This window comes from Podarcis vaucheri (assembly GCF_965113315.1).
Source record: "Podarcis vaucheri genome assembly, chromosome: 5".
Taxonomy (NCBI): domain Eukaryota; kingdom Metazoa; phylum Chordata; class Lepidosauria; order Squamata; family Lacertidae; genus Podarcis; species Podarcis vaucheri.
The window spans coordinates 15,964,714-15,986,123 of NC_138763.1; the positions used below are offsets into that span (position 1 = coordinate 15,964,714).

General features: G+C 45.2%; 1 protein-coding gene across 2 annotated transcripts in view; it reads right to left on the reverse strand.

Annotated features, from left to right (window-relative positions):
• Nucleotides 1-18,124, reverse strand: part of TMEM212 (transmembrane protein 212) — a 66,813-nt gene extending 48,689 nt beyond the window's left edge. Inside the window, exons 1-4 of one of the 2 annotated variants that reach the window (XM_082224658.1) lie at nt 17,933-18,124; nt 13,457-13,516; nt 11,606-11,929; nt 9,356-10,033 (exon numbers count right to left, since the gene is read on the reverse strand). In XM_082224658.1, the coding sequence (XP_082080784.1) occupies nt 10,001-10,033; nt 11,606-11,929; nt 13,457-13,516; nt 17,933-18,097 (582 nt within the window). In that variant the 5' untranslated portion in view covers nt 18,098-18,124 and the 3' untranslated portion in view covers nt 9,356-10,000. Of the gene's footprint in view, nt 1-9,355; nt 10,034-11,605; nt 11,930-13,456; nt 13,517-17,932 lie in introns of those variants that run through there. The other variant, XM_082224657.1, reaches the window with a different exon arrangement.
• Between the last annotated feature and the right edge of the window lie 3,286 nt (nt 18,125-21,410).

A 21,410-nucleotide genomic window follows, 5' to 3' on the forward strand; every position in this document is an offset into this window, starting at 1 on the left:
TCTGATAGTAACACATGCCAATTAAAGCAGAAAATAATGCTGACAAGTTCTTGATGAACTATAATTGTCTGATTTCCCTGCAGGCTCATTAAAATGGGAAAGACCCCCTTTCCGCCCTGGAATCAAGAAAGACAACCTATTTATCTGAATGTTTGGTGGTGAATTTGTGAAAAGGGCCCGACGACAGCCCCCAGGCTGTTTAATTCCTAGCTTATTTCATTATTGCTATTATTTTTACAAGCTGTTTATTTAACTATCATTCTGCGAGAACCTTTCAACACCTGAAGGTATTTCTGCATGTTTACAAGTGAAACCTGATATTTTTGCTAGCCTTAAGTAAGTAAATATAATTCTCCGCCTATCTGCTTCTCCCATCCCGAGCAGATTGCTTGCGAAGGAGACTCCTCCAATTTTAGGCATTTGACAGTGATATTTCATTACATTTATGACTTCTCATTCATCTTAATTATCTGTGCTTTTAGCCGGAGAGGGTAATATGCAAAAATTTACATTTCCTACCCAGATTGAAAAGGTTTGCAGAAAAACGAGATTCCTTTGAGGTCATGGTTCTGTGAAAAGCCTTGCATCAAAACAAAGCAGAATCGTTCATATACATACAGCCCTCAAGTAGATGTCACCTCATGAGAAATTCTTCCCAGCCCTACCTGATAAATGCAGGGCAGACGTTCTTCTACTGAGCCACAGCCTTCCCCCCATGAATAGCACATGGGGTCCAGCGGGTCCCTGGCTCAACCCTGGAGTCGCCATTTTGCACTGGACTTCGTTTGATGGGCTTCGAAGCCCAGTAAAAGACCAAATAGATCCCACAAGCATGAGGTCTGTCCATCCCACGCCAAAAGGAATGAACAGAGTAATTGCTCGATTGATCAGATAACAGTCCATCTTATTCTGAATCCCGTTTCCATATCTGCCAACATTTCTCTGACGAAAACAGGGACACCCCAACATTTCTCTAATGAAAATAGAGACATCCTAAGGGAAAGCACGGGACACGGGTGTCTCTGTGGGTTAAATCACTGAGCCTAGGGCTTGCCGATCAGAAGGTCGGCGGTTCGAATCCCCAAAATGGGGTGAGCTCCCATTGCTCAGTCCCAGCTCCTGCCAACCTAGCAGTTCGAAAGCATGTCAAAGTGCAAGTAGATAAATAGGTACCGTTCCGGCGGGAAGGTAAACGGTGTTTCCGTGCGCTGCTCTGGTTCGCCAGAAGTGGCTTAGTCATGGTGGCCATATGATCCGGAAGCTGTACGCCGGCTCCCTAGGCCAGTAAAGCGAGATGAGCGCCGCAACCCCAGAGTCGGCCACGACTGGACCTGATGGTCAGGGGTCCCTTTACCTTTTAAGGGAAAGCACAACGTTCTGAGATCAAATCAGAAATTGGGACGGCTTCTGTAAATCCGGGACTGTAAATAGGGACACTTGGAGGGTCCAACATGAAGTAGCCTCTGAACACTCACATGCAGACCGTAACCATTTGTCTCCAATGGCCCCTAAATATGGAGCCATTTTATTAGCGTTTTCAGTAGCAAATGTGGTAATTCTGTATTGATTTGTTTTGGATGTTTGTATGTGATGCCAGTAAAAGGTTTGATGATGATGAGTACTATTTAGTGTGGTAATCTACGCTTTTGAGGAAGTATACAGTATCAACTTTGGAAAGAGAACCAGGGGAACAAAGAAGGAATGGTCTTGTGGGTTTGAAAAACTGAACGGGTGCCTCCAGACTTGCAGTATTTTGCCAAAGAAATTCAAGTGCATACCGAGAAATTGAGGTTTGTGCACTTATTGTGGATTAAAGCTGTCTGCTGCTGTAGCGCAACAAATCTTTTTTTAAAAAAGAAACCTCCTTTTTGTGACAGATAGATAGCCGTGTTGTTTTGCCATAGTCAAAATAAAAAAATCCTTCCAGTAGCACCTTAAAGACCAACTAAGTTAGTTCTTGGTATGAGCTTTCGTGTGCATGCACACTTCTTCAGATACACTCCTTTTTGTGGTTAGGAAAGTGATAGGCAAATACATTGACCAGTGTGGAATAAGCAAATGATTAATGGGAAGATGTATAAACACCCTACAAGCAGAAGGCTCTTTGTGGTGTAACCTCTCTGTAAACAAATCAGAAAGAATCCTCAAAAAGGACAGGATATAATCTTACATCCACATAAGCTTTGTGTAAGCCTGTCAGGATGGATAATCAATAAGCAGTGTGGTGTAGAGCTGTGTAGTATAGTGGTTAGAGAATTGGACTAGGACCTGAGAGACCAGGGTTCAAATCCCCACAACCAGAAAGCTCACTGCATGGCCCTCGGCCAGTCACAATTTTGTAGGCCACCCCACCTCACAGGATTGTTGTGACAACAAAAGAGGGGGGAAATTGTGAACATGGGCTTGAGCTCCTTGGACGGAAGGTGGGATACAAATGTAATCATTATAAAAATAATCAATAAGCAGGTCATTTGAAGGAGCCCAAAGCACACGGAGAGTGCGCAAACGTTACGGTGAGCAAACGTTACGGTGAGCAAACAAAAAAGGGGGAAATTGCCATGAGCTTCCCCATAGTTTCCATGTGGTATGGTGCCTTGAATTCTTGATCCGGGTGATCAAGCCGTTAGGCCTTAAAATTACAGATCCATCGCACGGCGCCAAGATAAACATTTATCTACCGGACCTGATGCCAAAGAGTCCTTTTGGAACTACCAGACGGTGCTCTTAAGCAATGAAGAGTTTCTTTATTATCAAGGCTCCCACCACAACTCCCCCTGTTCCCAACTGAAACAGGGACACAAGTAAAACTTAGCTGAAGTCAGCCATCTAAATGTCCCCACCTTTACCCCCTGTTTCTTGTATCTCAAAAAGCGCAAGACGTGATTCAGCTGTGTTTCCTTTTGATCTCTAAAACAGCTGGCATACGGAGTCTATGACTAGAGGTTATTTTTGGTGGAATGAAGTCACCTTAATTGCAAGCACCTTTCTGTAGAATTGGATCAGGCTTACCCACAACGCCTGGCGAAAGCTTTGATATTTCAAGGGTACGCCATGCTTGCCGCTGCTTCTCCCTTCCTCCATCCCTGCCCCCCCTCCCTGACTGCAGCTGCATATTATAAGAACCACATTCACTGGAGCCTTCTTCTTCCCTCAGCTGTTGTCTTCTTCAAAAGGATTTTTCTGTTTTGTTTTAGGAAAGTGTTGCCATTAGCAGACAGCCTTAAAAACCTTTGATCATTGCGAAGGAATTCCTCCTCCCCCCCCAGCGTTGATGACTTCATTGTATTATTATCTTTTTTGCGCATTTCCACCGGACCCCACCACCACCTCCCCACGTTGCACGCATACAGAATTGTTCTTAGGTTCTTAGCTGTCAGTTAAGTATCAGACAAGCTACACAAAAATTGCATTTTTTGGGGGGGACATATTAGACATATATGCGTGCGTATATATCACCGCAAATGCTGATAAACGCTACCTTCTTTCATGTGGTTCAACTTTAAACTCAATTGCCCTGCAGGCAAAAGATGAGAGCAGATGAACAAATTCTTGCAACGGACGGGCTGTTGAAGGAAAGTTTGATGTTGAGTCAAGGCAGGAACTAGTTTGTCAATAATAAATCATTAACAGGTGTCTCAGAGAGGGAAAAGGTTGAATGAGGGTCTTCAATAAGGATGGTGTTGTGTTGTTTTTTTAGGTTATTACTATCTCTGGCCTCAAGGATTAATGTTTCAGCGTTTGCCGACATAGGACAAAAACGAATGCTTGTTCATGGACAAAAGATACTGGTAGTCATTGGAGAGAGGTTGGTGGAGATTAGCTAACAGGACCAGAGGAATAATGGCTATTTTAGGCCATTTAATATTTTAGGCCATTTAATGTTTTCATTTTGGTTAGAGAACTGCACCACAAAATTCAGATAAGTGCGAATTTGTCTGTGTTTCTGTCCCCACGTTGCTTCAGAAAGTTCAGATTTCAGCTTTAAATGCAAAATGAATTGAATCCCCGACCCCCCACCCCACCCAAAATACCTAAACTGCAGTCTTAGGCACATTTTTGTGTGTACTGTCGAAACAGTGGACAACATCGCTTCTCCTTTGGAACCCTTTTAGGTAGTAAAATAATCAGGGGAGAAAAAACACTTGTTGCGCTCCGAGACTTCAATGAAGAAGTAAATGGAATTTAAATGGAGCAGGGACATACATTTACAGAAGGTTCAGATGGGCTTTATCGCCAGGACAGCAAACATTTGTTGGTAGGGATAAAGAGGTAGCCTCACATTGTCCTCATGTGGATACTTTTCTCATTATCTTCAAAGCCCTTACCTAAAATCCATTATTTGCTGGTGCAAATGCTGCTGAATCCTTTCTAAAAACAAACAAACACGGGTCACGATTCTGTCAATCCAATATATGTGGCAAAGGAATAGGAGTGAAGTGTGACTGCTTATAGACAATGCCACTTCCCCCTTACGATCAGGAGCTATCCCTTCACACATGACGTTTGCTGGGTGACCTTGGGCCAGTCTCACACTCTCAGCCTAGTCTACCTCACAGGGGTGTTGTGAGGATAAACTGGGGAAGCACCATGCCTGTTGCCTTTAGCTGCTTATTAAGAAAAATAACTTATTTTAAATATCGATAAGATGCCTCTAGGGGCAAACCCTTGCATCCTGCTTAGTACAATCACTTAAAAGAAATACGTCATTAAACTGTTAAACTTTTCTTTATTGATTGCTGGAGTTAAAGGCATAACAACCCCAGGTGCAACTAAACCACCCTCACCACACCTTATTCCCCTTCTATCTTTGACCCTCTTGTAAAAAAACGTATTATGACGGCTGCACAATTTTGGCAGCTCACAAATGTAAATGTTTGGAGAGTATGCAGACAGTCCCCATGTTTACAGAGATCACACCTCCATGTAAGACGGGTGCCCAAACTTTTTTCAAAGAGGGCCAGATTTGTCGAAGTGAACATGTGTGAGGGCCGACCAAAGTTGTTGAGCTTTTTTTTAAGGATTTTACCCCAGGACATATACTGCCACAGGGGCCAGATTAAACCGACTGGCGGGCTGGATTAGGCCAGACTTTGGACATGCCTGATGCAACACACGCACCCGCCACACACAAAAGACGCACACATGCATCCCCAGAGGGTGGGATGCTCACCTGGGGGGCAACCGTAGGTGTGTGAACTGTCTCGGCATGCACAACAGAGGTGCGTTAGCTTGGACAAACAATAGAAACAAGACGCCCCGCCACTTCAAAACTCCAGAAGCTTTGATCTTTGCGCAGCAACAGCTTGTGATCTTGAAAAGGTCAGAGCCATATATTTAGATTAAACTGTACTTGCAGCATGTGGTTGACAGGTGATAAAGAAGAAGGGGGAACAGCCTGCTTTTGAAAGGTACACACACCAGCTGCATCTCACCCTGTTTCTAAGGGTGTATACACACACGGCCGTAAAAGTTCACTCGCTGCTTTTCACAGACACTTTTTTTGGGTCAGTGTCATCTGCATGCTGTTGGCCTATTGTTATTTTGGTTTTTCGAAAGTGACCCTTGGGTAGAGCAGGTACATTTTACAACGCATTCTGACGCGTCTCTTGCCTTGTGTGGGAAGCTGAGAGCACCTTCCAAGGGAACCTTGTATTGGTGAGGGATTTACGAGTTTGTTGGGCTATACTTGTGCAGTCATTCCCCCCCCCACCTCTGTGCAGATTAATTTGCGAGACGCTGCAGCCATTGGGTGTCCTGGACTCCCTCAGAGATAATCAAGTCTGTCTTTTAAGGTAATTTCCCATATGCATATTAGTATGGTGATAATTTCCATCCTTGTAGAACTGCACAGGGCATAAGAAACCCGTTTTCTGCTCAAGGGTAATCTCTCTCTGTGTGAGGAGCAGAACCAAATATGGGGGGGCACCACTCTTTCTCTCCCCCCCCCCCCGCACCAGACTATCTGGAGACAGATCAATTTTGCCACAGGTCTGATCTGATAATTTCCCATCACTCCATCCATTTCAGCTTTCCACCCCAACTCCATTTTCCACTCCTCACCAGAAGTCTGAATTGATTGCTTTCAGTGAGCTTTCCCACATCTTCCCATTGCTCCCTCTGTATTGGCTTGTTGCAGAATTTTCCCACTCTTGTCATCTTTCCCTCCCACCTAGACATTCCCCACTTGCATGAAATTAGGCCAAGAGTGGCATGAAATCAGGCGCAGGTTCGCCAACCGTCATGGCGTGGGTGTTGGGAAACAGAGTAATATCAAGGCAGAGGAACTCACCTATTTACAGGTGCTGAGACTGCTTATGAGACCCATATCCCTCTCAGAGGGTGTACAGGGTGATTTAACAACCGACCCCTTTCTTGCCAGGGAACTCTGGCAATCATAGATCAGTGAGGAGGCTATTCCAGTGGATCTGCATGGCACTGTAAACAAAACATTGCCTTCTCATTTTGCCTTCTCCCCAACCTCCTTTTTTCCTGAGTTCAGAAAATCTGACCTTTAAAAACTCAGCGGAACGAGAACACACAGGTGTAGATCATAGAATCTGATCTGATGCCGGAATGTCCTGATTTTCCTTAGCACATCCCTATTTTAATCAGAGAAATGTTGGAGGGTATGGAATAGGACATCTCCAAGGCTTTATTTAGCTGGAACTCACTGGAACTCAATTACAGCACCCCTCTGGTGGGCACCATTGCCATTTGAAGAGAACAAGGGAGGTGTTCATGGTGAGTTCTGGCACCTCTTTTTCTAGAAAAATAGCACTGGATGCCCCTATTTTCATCGGAGAAATGTTGGAGGGTAAGATCACAGGCCAACTGAGAAGGGAGGTAGGAAGCAACAGGAGCCTGGGAACTGGTGATGGCAAACAATGGGTCCATGTCCCAGGTGCCGGCTCCAGGGGGCCGAGACTGCTTGGGCCCCCTCAATCTTTTTTATTGACTAAAAAAACTGAAAGCATGTGCATGTCAAGCTATAGCAAAATGCCTATCATGTAGTTTAGCCTGCAAACACTCATAAGCAGGGCACATCACAAGGCCCTGTGAAAGTGTCTCGCTTCTTCGCTAATATATTATTAAATCTATCGTAAATGGCTCCATTTTCTCTCTTGCCTGAGCCACCACAATGCAAGCACATTGTTGACCCTCTGGAGCATAAAGATGGGTTTTGGAGCAACTCATCTTGCACCCTGAGCTGGAAAAGGTGGAGCAGATGCACTCAGATTTTTGAGTCCATCACTCTAGACAGCTTGAGCAAGGGCTTCAGCAAGAGGTCAAGTGGAGTGCAAAACCTTCATTACTGTGTTGATTTCCCCCTGCAAGCCGAGACAGCACCAGGTCACTAGCATGCTCCAGAGAGCCCAATGTTGACCTTTGCCCTGGCATCTTGGTGTCGAGTTGCCTTGTGCGTTAACTCAATTCAGTGGCATTCGCTACACAGGCTGGGTGGTGAAATGCGGCTGCTTTAACCCTTGTCGCACCCAACAGCAGAAAGAGATCTGATCCTGGCTCATCCATAAGACACTGGCAGCTTGCCCTTAGGGGTGGGATGAACAGGTCTCCTGAGAGGCAGTTCGGGAGATGGGGTGGGCCCAGGAAGATCTCAAGGTGGCTGGCTGGCAGGTCGAGACTAGAGTACCCTCCAACATTCCTCAGATATAAATAGGGATATTCAGGGTATGGGATTGCAACAGCAGAGGACGACAGAGGACGAGATGGTTGGACAGTGTTCTCGAAGCTACGAACTTGAGTTTGACCAAGCTGCGGGTGGCAGTGGAAGACAGGAGTGCCTGGCGTGCTCTGGTCCATGGGGTCATGAAGAGTCGGACACGACTAAACGACTAAACAACAACAACAATTGCAACAGCAGAAAGGCTGTGAGGGACACTTCAAGTTTCTGTTTCCACATGGGGAAGGGGCTGGGACGACATCCCCCAGCATCCCTGCTGCCAAATTGAAGCAATTAACATCTGGAAGAGACCTCCCCACGCTGCAGAAATAGACATTAATATCATATTTTTTTTCTGTGGAGGATGCAGGGATACGTAGCCCCAAGCCATTCCCAGAGGTTGCTCAGCAATTGCTGTGCTAGCTGCCCAGCAGATGCATTGCTGCTGCTTAGCTGGAGGGAGAGGTTTGCACCATCCCTCTCCCTCCAGCTAAGCAGCAGTTGGACTGGCTGCACTGGTGCATTTGCACTGCCTCGCCTCCTCAACTCCCTTCCAGTAAGCAACAGTGCCTCACTGTTTCGGCAGCATCACACCCCCTCTAGTGAACCCGGCACCGTCCAGATCCAGATCAGCCCCCAACCAGCTGACAGGGCGGATAGGAGTCGCAGTGCAGACCATCTGCTGCAGTTAAGTTCTCGAGCTCCTGAGCGCCTCATCTCGTCACAGGCTGTTTGGCAATCAGATGCTCAGTCATGTGAGAGACGGAGTATCCTGCCTTTCAAGGCACTTAAGCCCAGCACTTGGCTTCAAGGGCAGGAGCAGCGGCCGCAGGGGTTCACATTGCATGGCCGGCAACGGGAGAGGCAGAGGGTTAATCCTGCAGCTGGAGCAGGGAGCAGGAAAAGGGAGACCAGAGGAGAAACCAGTGACCCTGGTAATGGCAAAGTGTCAACTGAGGTCCTCTGATGAGACCGGAGAGGACAGAAAATTTAGGAACAATATAAATAAGGCCCCTGGGGGATATAAACAGCTGCCTGCTTTTCTGCACTGCATATTTCCCGTCCTCATTTCCAAACGCCCATCTCTTTAACTCAAAAGTGTCCTCGTCAAGCTTTTCTTCCTCCACATGCCCCAGATAAATGGAAGGAATAGAATTTTGCTTTGTTTTCCTATTTAATAAGGACATCCTAACAAATAAAGTGAATTAAGCCTTCCTTTGTCCCAGGAGATAGTGGCCAAACCAGATCCCAGGTTCAGTTAAAGGGCCGCTAGACAAAGAAGAGATCTTCAAATCTCAGATGCAGTGATTTCAGCAAGCCAGGAGGAGTGTGTGGCCATTCCCTAAGTTAACTTAGAGCACAATCCTGAGGATCTGGCAGCAGAGGGGGTCTGTCAGTCAGATTAATTTGCCAAAAGCCGTTCATCATCATACACACACAAAAGATACAGTTAAGTTGAGGCACGTTTTAGCATAAGTAGTCTCAGCACACTGGACCCCATGTTTATTTCTATTTTATTTTTTAAACAAAAATTATACACCACTTGATTGTAATAAAACATCGAAGCAGTTTACAAAAAAAAAAACAACCCCAAAATCCACACCGTTAAAATTATCAGCGGAAGACAGTTAAAAACAGGTATTTTCAAATATTAAAAAATCAGTTAAAATCGGCAATGAACTAAAAACATGTAACTGAAACCCATGTAACTTCTACATGATTGGCTCAGCTTGCCTAAGCAAGTTTTTAAGCAGGTACTAGAAAGAGAACAGCAAAGGCACCAGCCTGGTATCAAAGGGCAGGGAGTTCCACAGTGTAGCTGCTGCTAAAATATTGATTTTGTACAACTGTGGAACGATAATTATGTACAAACTGGTCCCAAGCTGTTAAGGTGTTTGCATACTAAAAGCCAGCCAAAGATGATTCAGTTCCAGTAACATTAGATCAGCCCTTCGCAACTGTCAAGCATGAGACTTTTCATCTCAAAGTTGTAGGTTTGAGTCCCACGTTGGGTGAAAAAAATTCTGCATTGCAGGCGATTGGACTAGAATGATCCTCGTGGTCCCTTCCAACTCTGTATGTCATGTCCTGTTTATAGTTCTTCCAGGTCAGTGGGAACCAATAGGAAGCTTGGGTCGGCAATGTAAATTTGAAGCCTAGGAATCCTTTAGCTTTCAGGAGATAGTCCAACCCCGTAGGAGAGAGATTGCCACACAAGACAGCAACCACCAAGGCTGATGCCTTTCTGCTTCTAATGCCGGCAGCCCCTGACGTCCACCAGACTATAAATGCAGCCTGAAACCCATGTGTCGTGGCAGTTCAGCCCAGTTGTCTTTGCTTGTTGGCTTCTCCCTATGCAGATGATACACCATTAGTGGGCAGTGCCTGGTATGATGGGTCACAATTATTTGCAGGTCCAAAGACCAGGATAAAATCCAAACAAAACAACTTCCAGTGTAATGTAGTGGTTAGTGTGTTGGGCCAGAACCTGGCTGACCACTGCTTGACATTGGGCCTGTCACAGCCTCTCAGCCTAAACCTACTTGTTGTTGCGAGGATAAAACAAAGAAGGGGTCTGCCGCCTTGAGCTCCTTGTGTAGCCTTATTGGAGTTCACCGATTGGGTCTGTGTTGCTCCCGGACAGGGGGAAGGAAGTCAAATGACGCCGAGGGTTGGTTCAGAGAAAGAGTTCTTTATTTCTGCTCTCCAGAACAGCAGAAAGGCACCTGCGTGGTGTGTCCAGAGCATGTCCAAAGAAATGAGACATTTCATGCAGTATATATATCCTCCAGGCACCCTCTTCCCCCCTTCCCCAGGAATCCAGCCACGTCAGCTTGTACATGCAGGTTGACATCACAGATGTTCCTGCTCCGGCACTCTTAACCATAAAAGGGATTTCCTTCCTGCACTCCTGACCATAAAAGGATACTCCTTTTCCTACTCTTATCTTGGAGCCAGAGGTCACCATTTCCGAGAACACACTCTGGCATTGTTCCCAGACTTGGGTCTGTGCGTCTTTTGTGGTCAGGATGTAAGATAAGGTACAAACGTGTCTGTGTCTGTTCTACTGGTAAAGTCAAGGTCAGCCTTGCCATCACAAACTGATAAAGGAGAGAGCTGTGTTCTTGTTATGCATTTGCTCAACGGCTCAAGCTTATGCATTTTAGCTAAGGAAAAATAGGGATTTTGGTGCAGTTTAAAACTGCCTGCACAGTCAGTTTTGGGTTTGGGAAACCCATTCCTTCCCTTAGAGGACAGGGTTCAAATCCTTGCTCCACCACGAAGCTTACTGGGTGACCTTGGGCCAATCACTGCTTCTCAGCCTAGCCTACCGCACAGGGTTGTTGTGGGGAAAGAGGGAAACCAAAAGCTCCATGAAGAAATATTATTATTATTATTATTATTATTATTATTATTATTATTATTATTATTAATACCCCACCCATCTGGCCGGGTTTCCCCAGCCACTCTGGGTGGCTTCCAACAAAGATTAAAAATATATTAGAATGTCACACATTAAAACCTTGCCTGAACAGGGCTGCCTTCAGATGTCTTCTAAAAGTCAGATAGTTGTTTATTTCCTTGACATCTGATGGGAGGGCATTCCACAAGGCGGGCACCACTGCTGAAAAGGCCCTCTGCCTGGTTCCCTGTAACCTCACTTCTTGCAGTGAGGGAACCACCAGAAGGCCCTCAGCACTGGACCTCAATGTCCGGGCAGAACAATTGGGGTGGAGATGCTCCTTCAGGTATACTGGGCCGAGGCCATATAGGGCTTTAAAGGTCAGCACCAAAACTTTGAATTGTGCAGTGCAAAGCAATGAAATAAAAGATGGGCATTAAATGGAATAAACGAAACAGACAAATAAGAATACTTATATGCTGCTCTTAATCATTACTTCCCTGCCACTGAGTAATACTCACATTTAAGTGTCCAAACTGGAGCAGTCTTGCTGTGAGTTTGATCACAATGGCCAGGGATGCAGAGAGCATGGCAAGACTGGAGCAAATGTCTAGTATCTGCAGCGCTAGGTAGTACCACTCGTAGCCTGCGGGGTCCTTGCACACGGAAGCAAACTTACCATAAGGAAAGGGCAAAAGGACCGCATAACCAAGGTAGTTCATACCAGAAACTCCGGCGAAAGAGTAGTAGCAATAAGGTCCAAGAAGGAGGGATGCAAAGGCGATGGCACCTTGAACTGGAGAGCTGATGATGTTCAAGATGCTAAAGGTGAAAGCGGCTTCCCACTGGAATGGAAACAGAAGCATCTTGTCTTATCTGGCTAATGGCAGAGATATATTAGGTGCTTTAGAGCAGGGGTCAGCAAACTTTTTCAGCAGGGGACCAGTCCACTGTCCCTCAGACCTTGTGGGGGGGGACGACTATATTTTGGGGAAAAAATATGAACGAATTCCTATGCCCCACAAATAACCCAGAGATGCATTTTAAATAAAAGGACACATTATACTCATGGAAAAACACGCTGATTCCCAGACCGTCCGCAGACTGGATTTAGAAGGCAATTGGGCCGGATCCAGCCCCCGGGCCTTGGTTTGTGTTATGTACTGAAGTTCTCACCCTGGGCCAGCAGGGGGATACTGTAGATAGTTTTCACTCAGGTCCACATATGCAAATAAGGGATCAAAAGTGACATTCAGTGATTGGATAGTTACAGAAAATGGTTAATGTTGCATTCTAGTAGAGCTCTATATGAGCAGGCTGGCTGAACCCTTCAGTTCAGTTCTGTTCTGGCCTGTGAATAAACAAGAGCTGTTTGAAGAATCGCTGTGTCGTCTGATATGTTCACCCACAACTTAACAGTTTGCCTACCCATGCGTTTAGAGGATGGTGTGAATCTGCCCTAACCTCTCCCCCCTACAAACCCAGACTCCTTCACAGCAATCTTACTGTGATCCTAGAACAGTATAATGCTCAGTTAAGCAACCCATCTCTCTCAGACTGTGTACAGACTATACTTTTAAAGCACAATGCCGCCCTCAAAGAATTCTGTGCCCTGGGGTTTACCCCCTCACAATTCCCAGAAATCCTTAGTAAACTCTAGTGCCTAGAATTCTTTGAAGAAGGAAAATGTGCTTGGTATGCGCTTTAAAAGTTATGGTGCGTACACAGCCTTCTGTATTGACTCCTCTAACTTAACCAGAGTCTCAGAGGAAGGCCGCCCCAGCTCTGCTTCCTGAAGGCAGCTTATTAAAGAAAAAAGGATACTAAAAAGCCTCTGTGACAGCAATGCTAATTAAACCCAATCAATAAACATTAACAATAAATGGCAGGGGAGGGTAGCAGTGCAAAAAAACCAACAACATATGCAGTGTTTATGGGGGTAAAGTATAATCTCTTTCTTCAAAACAACCACCACCTTTTGTTATGGCAGAAAAAGAAATGTACCCAAACCTGCAAAAATCCCGTAAGGATCATTTTGCGAGGATGGGGTTATTATTTATGCACTTTCCATATATCAAGGAAACTGAAAAATAATTAAAAAAGAAGGTGGTTCCACTAGTTTGATGGATTTTATTGGTTCTCACAACATTCCCTTCTTTCAAGTCAGGAAATATCTCTGGATCCTGCTCAGTCTTGTAAATCTGGTAGAATGTTTTAAAGTGTGCCTGCTTTAAACCTTGTATTCTTTATCTGATCTGTAGCTTAAGGCTACAGCTGTGTGCCTTTTCTTCCTCAAGAGCCTATGCCTGGATTAACTCTGCCTGCCTTCTGCCTAGAATGTGGCACTGTATAGAATAACCACATAAATTTACCAGGTATCTCTGGGTCCATTGTTTTTCAGCCAGAGCAACCAGTACACCTGCAATAACAGCCTGTAGACAGAGGGGGAAACATATGGTTACACATAATAAAGTTAGTAATGTTTAATAGGCCTTTGTTCTCTCCAAAGAACTTTGCAAAACAGACTTCTTTAAAAGAAATAAATCGCAACGCAAGGAAACAAACCCACTATGTGAAGCATGCAAAACCAGAAGCTGATGGAAAATAATTCATTCTATTTTTAAGAAAGCCGTTCTATAGGTTACTACTATAGGACAGATAGATCCTGTTTAAGGGAGTAATCCTATGCATAATCCTATGGAACAACTGATTGGTTCAAAATTGGGAAAGGAGTACGGCAAGGCTGTATATTGTCCCCTGCTTATTTAACTTACCGGTATATGCAGAATTCATCATGCGAAAGGCTGGGCTGAATGAATCCCAAGCCGGAATTAAGATCGCCGGAAGAAATATCAACAACCTCAGATATGCAGATGACACAACCTTGATGGCAGAAAGTGAGGTGGAATTAAAGAACCTTTTAATGAAGGTGAAAGAGGAGAGCGCAAAATATGGTCTGAAGCTCAACATCAAAAAAAATGAAGATGATGGCCACTGGTCCCATCACCTCCTGGCAAATAGAAGGGGAAGAAATGGAGGCAGTGAGAGATTTTACTTTCTTGGGCTCCATGATCACTGCAGACGGTGACAGCAGTCACAAAATTAAAAGACGCCTGCTCCTTGGGAGAAAGGCGATGGCAAACCTAGACAGCATCTTAAAAAGCAGAGACATCACCTTACCAACAAAGGTCTGTATAGTTAAAGCCATGGTTTTCCTAGTAGTGATGTATGGAAGTAAGAGCTGGACCATAAAGAAGGCTGATCGCTGAAGAATCGATGCTTTTGAATTATGGTGCTGGAGGAGACTCTTGAGAGTCCCATGGACTGCAAGAAGATCAAACCTATCTATTCTGAAGGAAATCAGCCCTGAGTGCTCACTGGAAGGACAGATCCTGAAGCTGAGGCTCCAATACTTTAGCCACCTCATGAGAAGAGAAGACTCCCTGGAAAAGACCCTGATGCTGGGAAAGATGGAGGGCACAAGGAGAAGGGGACGGCAGAGGACGAGATGGTTGGACAGTGTTCTCAAAGCCACAAACATGAGTCTGACCAAACTGTGGAAGGCAGTGAAAGACAGGAGTGCCTGGCGTGCTCTGGTCCATGGGGTCACGAAGAGTTGGTCACGACTGAATGACTAAACAACAACAACACCTACGCATAAAAAGCGGGTATAGAGGATAGCTCAGTTGGCAAAGCATTAGGCTCTTAATCTCAAGTTTGTGGGTTTGAGCCCCATGTTGGGCAAAGGTTTCCTGCATTCCCAGATTTTGTGATGCAGCTTTCCAGCCAAATAATATTTATAGAAATGCATTTATTAGTGGATAATGTGCATGGAAAGTGAACATGCTTGGGGAGAAATACATGAGAAGTTGGAAAAAAATGCTTAAAATCCCATTAACAAAAAAAACAGAGGCTTACTTACTGGGCCCATTAGGAAAAGAAATACCGAAATAAATAAAAAAGAATTTTATTATATGTGACCACCGCAGCTAGGATAGTAATAGCATCTAAATGGAAAGCTAAAGAACTACCTATCAAGGAGGAATGGATTCTCAAATTAAATGAATATTTAAAATTGGCTAAATTAACAGCATCTATACGATAGGCGTCAAATCAAAAAATTAAAAAATCAATGGCAATGCTTTGATGACTATATGACAAAATATTGCTCTAAAAAAGACATGCTAATATGCTTAGACTAAGAATGTAAATGCATCAAAACAATAATCTATCAAAGAGATTGTAATAACTGTAGGGGTTACTCGTGCGCAAGTTGGTGCCACTCCTGGCTAGTTTGCCTTGTTAAACCTTTTCTGTCTGGACAGCCCTACATTTCGTGGCTGTTCAGTCGCTGGCAGAATCCGTCAGTGGGCGTTTCTTAAACCTTTTCCAGCATAAAAGTTGTTTGACTCCAAGTCTCCTCCTACTCTCCCTGTGCGGAAGTCTTCTGCGCAGGGAGGGCGTGGGTAGCGGAGGACCCGTGCTCTCCTCGCTGATCTCCGGCGAAGAGTCCTGGAGCCCTCTCGCCGATTCCCCCATCTGCCCCCCTTTATCCCTGGTGTTACGCTGATTTCCTTCCCCAGCTGGTGAGCCACCTCTCCCCCTGCTGGGCCCTTCTCCAGCATCGTTTGAGAGCCTCGCCTCCGCCTCTGGCTCCGATGTCAGTTCCCTGACAGAGATATACTGGTATATGTATATAGAGAAAATAAAAACAATCAGAATGCAATGATAAAGGTAAAATTGATTCTAGAGAAGACTAGTAGCGGGGGAGGGAAGCTAAACAGGGTGGTGAGTTTGTTTTATTTTGCTTATGTTTCTTTCTTTCGGGATATTTTATAATGATTTAATGTTCCTTTTCTGTTATGGATTATTTCTCTTTCTCTCTTGAATTGTATGTTGGAAAATCTAATTTATTTATTTTTTAAGTGAACATGCTAGTGAAAACAACATATGAAAAATGCATTACGTTAGGAGAAATTGCTTTCAAAAATGCGTACGTTTGTTTAAATTGCGTACAAAAATACGTTTAGGAAAAGAAATTTGCACCAAACTGGTTGAAGAATCTTTGCGATCATTTTTTGGTAAAGCAAGCAAACCGCGAATTGCTGCAGAAATGCAGAGAACAGAGTTTAAGATTGGGAAAATGAGAAACCGAAAGAACGGAAATTGACTGATTCTGCCCCCCCCGGCCCCCGCTGCTGCAGCCCAAGCCTTTGGATGAAATTCCCCAACAGTTTCAAACAGTTTCCTCTTTCAATAAGCCTTTTAAGCTGAGGTCTTCCTAGACCGCATCTGCATTGGAATCGTGTTAAATATGCTTTAAAAACAATTTTACTGTAGTATTGCTTGTTGCTTGCCCTCTCCCCCTGAGCTCTCTTGGGATGAAGGGCAGGATATAAATTTAATAAATAAAGTATGTAAGGGCAATGCAGACCCCTGTGGAACTGCATAACACCCAGGGTGGAGCACAACTTCCCCAGCCCTGCCCTCTGAGAACAGGCGTTTGAACAGAGTTCTTAGGCAAAAGGAGCCTGAAACTGAGGTCTTGGCACCATGTACTACTGTAGAGAGTTCCCAGGAACGAAAGCAGAAACATCTGGAGAAACTGTGCTAGCTGGGGCTGATGGATGCTGTAGACCAAAACATCTGGAGGGCACCAGCTTGGGGAAGGCTAATCTGGAGTCACGGGAAAGGTTGGCAAAATTCATCAGGCAGAAAGAGAGGAAGAAAGGTTGCACAGGGTCCAAGAGGGGTTTTAGCCAGAACAAATAACACAGCAACGTAAGAACACTGGGACGAGCCAATATAGGAGGCAAGAGTGGCCAAACCTCTTTTCCCATCTGCTTTTGCAAGCGAGACTCCCTCAATTTACACATGTGGTGGAGGGAACAGAGAGAAAGCAAGCCAGGAGGGATTAGTTCATCCTCAGAACTGGGCCAACTCCAGCCGGGGAGTTTCAGCTATTAGATGATCAATTTCAACTTTGCTGCAAATGCGTTGCCCAGCGATCTTGTTTTCTCCCCCAAACTTCGCAAAACTGCACTTGTTTACAGATAATGTTGTTGCTTTTTCTCCCCTCGAGCCAGCCCTAACATTTTGTTTTCATCTCTAAACACAAAGGGAGAGGAGGGATCCAACATTGCGTCAAAGCCCTTAGCATTGTAACATAGAAGTATCGACCAGAACCTGCCGATTGGGTGGGATACTTCAAATCGATATGGAAAATTCGGGGGAGATGTCTGTATGTGCATTCACCCTCTCTCACATAGGGGCCAACTCATGGGTTCATGGACATAGCCATTCAAATTGTGTATATGTGCCTCATCTTGTGATAGAGGCCTATCAATGGCTACTAGTCATGTAGATTACATTCGGCAAGGATTTCTTTCACCCATTCTTGAAATTCCAGAACCTTAAAAGGTTCCAGATTAAATGTCAGCAACAAGGCAGATCAGGAGCAATGTTACTATCGTTTCCCAGTCATAGGTAAAGGTAAAGGGATCCCTAACCATTAGGTCCAGTCGTGGCCGACTCTGGGGTTGCGGCGCTTATCTCGCTTTACTGGCCAAGGGAGCTGGCATACAGCTTCCGGGTCATGTGGCCAGCATGACTAAGTCGCTTCTGGCGAACCAGAGCAGCACATGGAAATGCAGTTTACCTTACCTATTTATCTACTTGCACTTTGACGTGCTTTAATACTGCTAGGTGGGCAGGAGCTGGGACCGAGCAATGGGAGCTCACCTTCTGATCAGCAAGTCCTAGGCTCTGTTGTTTAACCCACAGCGCCACCCGCATCCTTTCCCAGTCATACAGCTTTATAAATTTAGATATAATTCAGTTCTGCCTACCAAAGCTCCGCTCCAGATGGGAGAAGCAATGTGAACACTCCATCCGGCAAACCACGGTTTATAGGAAAAAACAGGGAAGAAGGCGATAATTCCAGAGACGATGCTTAGAATCCCAAAGGAAATCAGCATTCTTCCAGTCACCACAAAAAGGCAGCCTGCGTTCATTATGAGCGTCTTGCTCTCTGCCTGCTCTCTACTCGCACCAAGGTTTTGCAATAGGAGCCTGGGCACACCACATACTGTCTTGGAGACAGTAGTCATGATACTTTTCCGTTGTTTGCTTCCTTGAATGAAACACGCCCTAGGCATTGAAAAAGATTCAGACAGCAAGGCCTCGTAGTACACCCTATAAGGAATGTGATCCATCACTTGGGCTCAACTTTGTGCCTGGGGGTGGGATTCCCACAGAGGGTGTAGCAGACCCTCCAAGTGTCCCTATTTTCCAGGGACAGTCCTGGATTTACAGAAGCTGCCCTGGTTTCTGATTTGTTCCCAGAATGTCCTGATTTTCCTTAGGACGTCCTGATTTTCACCAGAGAAATGTTGGAGGGTATGGAGTTATGTGACGCCTGAGCCAAGGAGATAAATAACTAACTGGGTTAGCAGAGTTAGCGGAGTTAGCGGAGTTAGCGGAATCTGTAACCTGAAGCGTATGTAACCTAAAACGTATGTAACCCAAGGTAAAAAGTAAAGGTAAAGGGGCCCCTGACCATTAGGTCCCCTCGTGGCCAACTCTAGGGTTGCGGTGCTCATCTCGCTTTACTAGCCAAGGGAGCTGGCATACAGCTTCCGGGTCATGTAGCCAGCATGACTAAACTGCTTCTGGCGAACCAGAGGAGCGCACGGAAACATTGTTTCCCGCCGGAGCAGTACCTATTTATCTACTTGCACCTTGATGTGCTTTTGAACGGCTAGGTTGGCAGGAGCAGGGACCGAGCAATGGGAGCTCACCCTGTCATGGGGATTCGAACCACCGACCTTCCGATCGGCAAGTCCTAGGCTCTGTGGTTTAACCCACAGCACCACCAGCATCCCTTAACCCTAGGTACCACTGTATTATTATTATTATTATTATTATTATTATTATTATTAAATAGAACCAGTGCTTTTGCCTCTAAAAAAAATATTTACGGGTACTCTCATTTTCCTACTCATATTGAAATACTGCCCCTCAATGAGGCCAAACTTAGATTCACAAAATGTTTAGGGGTATGTGTACCCTTGTGTACCCCCAGGGGAAAAAAGCACTGAATAGGACATCCTTATTTTCTTTGGAGAAGTGTTGGAGGGTATGGTGTTCCACTGACCTTCAGCCAGGATGTTTTTGCTGCCAGATAATTCAATGAAAGTGAGGCTTCTCTTTGCCCTTCACAGAATATTCAATGCCACGCTCCCCTTCCAGGTTATCCATGCACACAGGGATCTGGAGGCAAGGAAGCTGCTGAATGCATCCATGTGGGGTTAAGTGCAGTACAGAAAAGCTTCTTTACACACGAGGTGTGGAAGACCCTCACAATCAGGGCAAGGGCCACACTCATCGTGACGTATTTGGCATTATCATATGCATACTTGAGGTCTGCTGGGAAGTAGAAATAGGGACGTGTTTAGTTGTAGTAGTAGTAGTAGTAGAAGAAGAAGAAGTAATTTATTATTTGTACCCTGCCCATCTGGCTGGGTTTCCCTAGCCACTCCGGGTGGCTGCCAACAAAGATTAAAAACACATTAAAAACTTCCCTGAACTTCAGATGTCCTCTAACTGTTAGGTAGTTGTTTATCTCTTTGATATCTGTTGGGAGGGCGTTCCACAGGGTGGGTGCCACTACCAAGAAGGCCCTGTGCCTAGTTCCCTGTAATCTCGCTTCTTGCCATGAGGGAACCGCCAGAAGGCCCTTGGCCTTGGACCTCAGCGTCCGGGCAGAACGATGGGGGTGGAGACGCTCCTTCAGGTATACTGGACCGAGGCCATTTAGGGCTTTAAAGGTCAACACCAACATTTTGAACTGTGCTCGGAAATGTACTGGGAGCCAGTGTAGGTCTTTCAAGACTGGTGTTATGTGGTCTTGGCTGCTCCCAGTCACCAGTCTAGCTGCCGCATTCTGGGTTAGGGACCCCTCCTTCCCCCATGGGCAGCTCAAGGTGGGTCTAGTGTTGGAAGTACAACAGCAAGGACCATCTAGTCTGTAACTTGGGGGTAATTCTGCTATTGGTCTGTCTGACAGCAGACTATTGGCATGAAGTTCTGGTCAGTTGGGAATTAGCTGTCAGTGACGAAGACAGTTGAGATTTAACAGCTGGAGGATTCAAGGGGGTGGGGAGTGGTTCTGAACTAGTTTTCTTCCTGCGTAGGCCTGACCTAAGAAAGAAAAACCTTTTGGTTTATTCCTCCATGTGTTATATGCTGTTTTTCTTCAGTTTACGTCAGGGAAGTATTATCAGTTTCTTTTCTCCCCGCACTCCCTCTGCTTTACCCCAGTCACTCTGCTAATACCTAGATGGGTTGCGTTCGAAGTGTTTTTTGTAAAATCCGGTTTTGTTTTCAAACTGCAAATGCAACCCGCCCCTCCCAAAAATACGTCATTTAGGTGATGATTAAAAAGATCCTCAGGCAGCAGAGCACCATCAGAAATACTATCATTCCAGCTTGGTTCAAATAAGGGTTAACACAAATTCCAAATGAAAATGGAAATCGTAACATTAATAGAATCAGGATGTTTGGACCATGTGTTCAGCTCTTGAGTTACAAATAATTTAAGATTACTAGTGAAAAGCAATGAACTTAAGACACAGTCATCCTTAACTTGGCTGATTTATTGTGTAAACCTTTTTGCCCATTTTCCCAAGAGGAGTGACCACTTCCTGGTGTACACAGAGTTATTGACACTCTGGCTGAGTCACAGCCATTGTTTCCAATTATGCTCTGCGGAGCTAAGATGAAAAACCAACATCCTATGTATCCAAATAAGCCAATAATACTGACTGACAGAAAAGCAGGAAAATGAAAGTTATGTTCTCAGCTTGAGATAGCACTGGCTTGTCGTTATTAAATATAAAACTTGGTTAAGGGAGCCTCAGAGGGAATGTTGCTTTCTCGTGTTTTATGTTTACCGCCAGCTGTCTCTGCTCAATACATGAAGGATTCTTCTTTGGGCCTTAGAGATGTGAAAGCCAGAGGGTGGAATGGGGGTGGGGGTGGGGGGTGGAACGGGACATATTTTTCCATGGCTTCAAAATTTCCAGAAGTGTTGCATCTCTATTTGGGCCAACATCAAAATTCATCTAGAGCAGCTTTCCCTGGCATGGCTCTCGCCAGATGTTTTGGACTACAGTTCCCATCAGCCTCAGCCAGCACGAGAAGCGGAGAACAAGGCTTCTGTAAACATCTCATTGCTGCAAAGCGGAGAATTATGGCAGGCGCCGCAGCAGAGATAAGCTGTAGTTCCTGAAATTCTCTCTCAAGAGCCCCGTCCGCCTGCAGTTC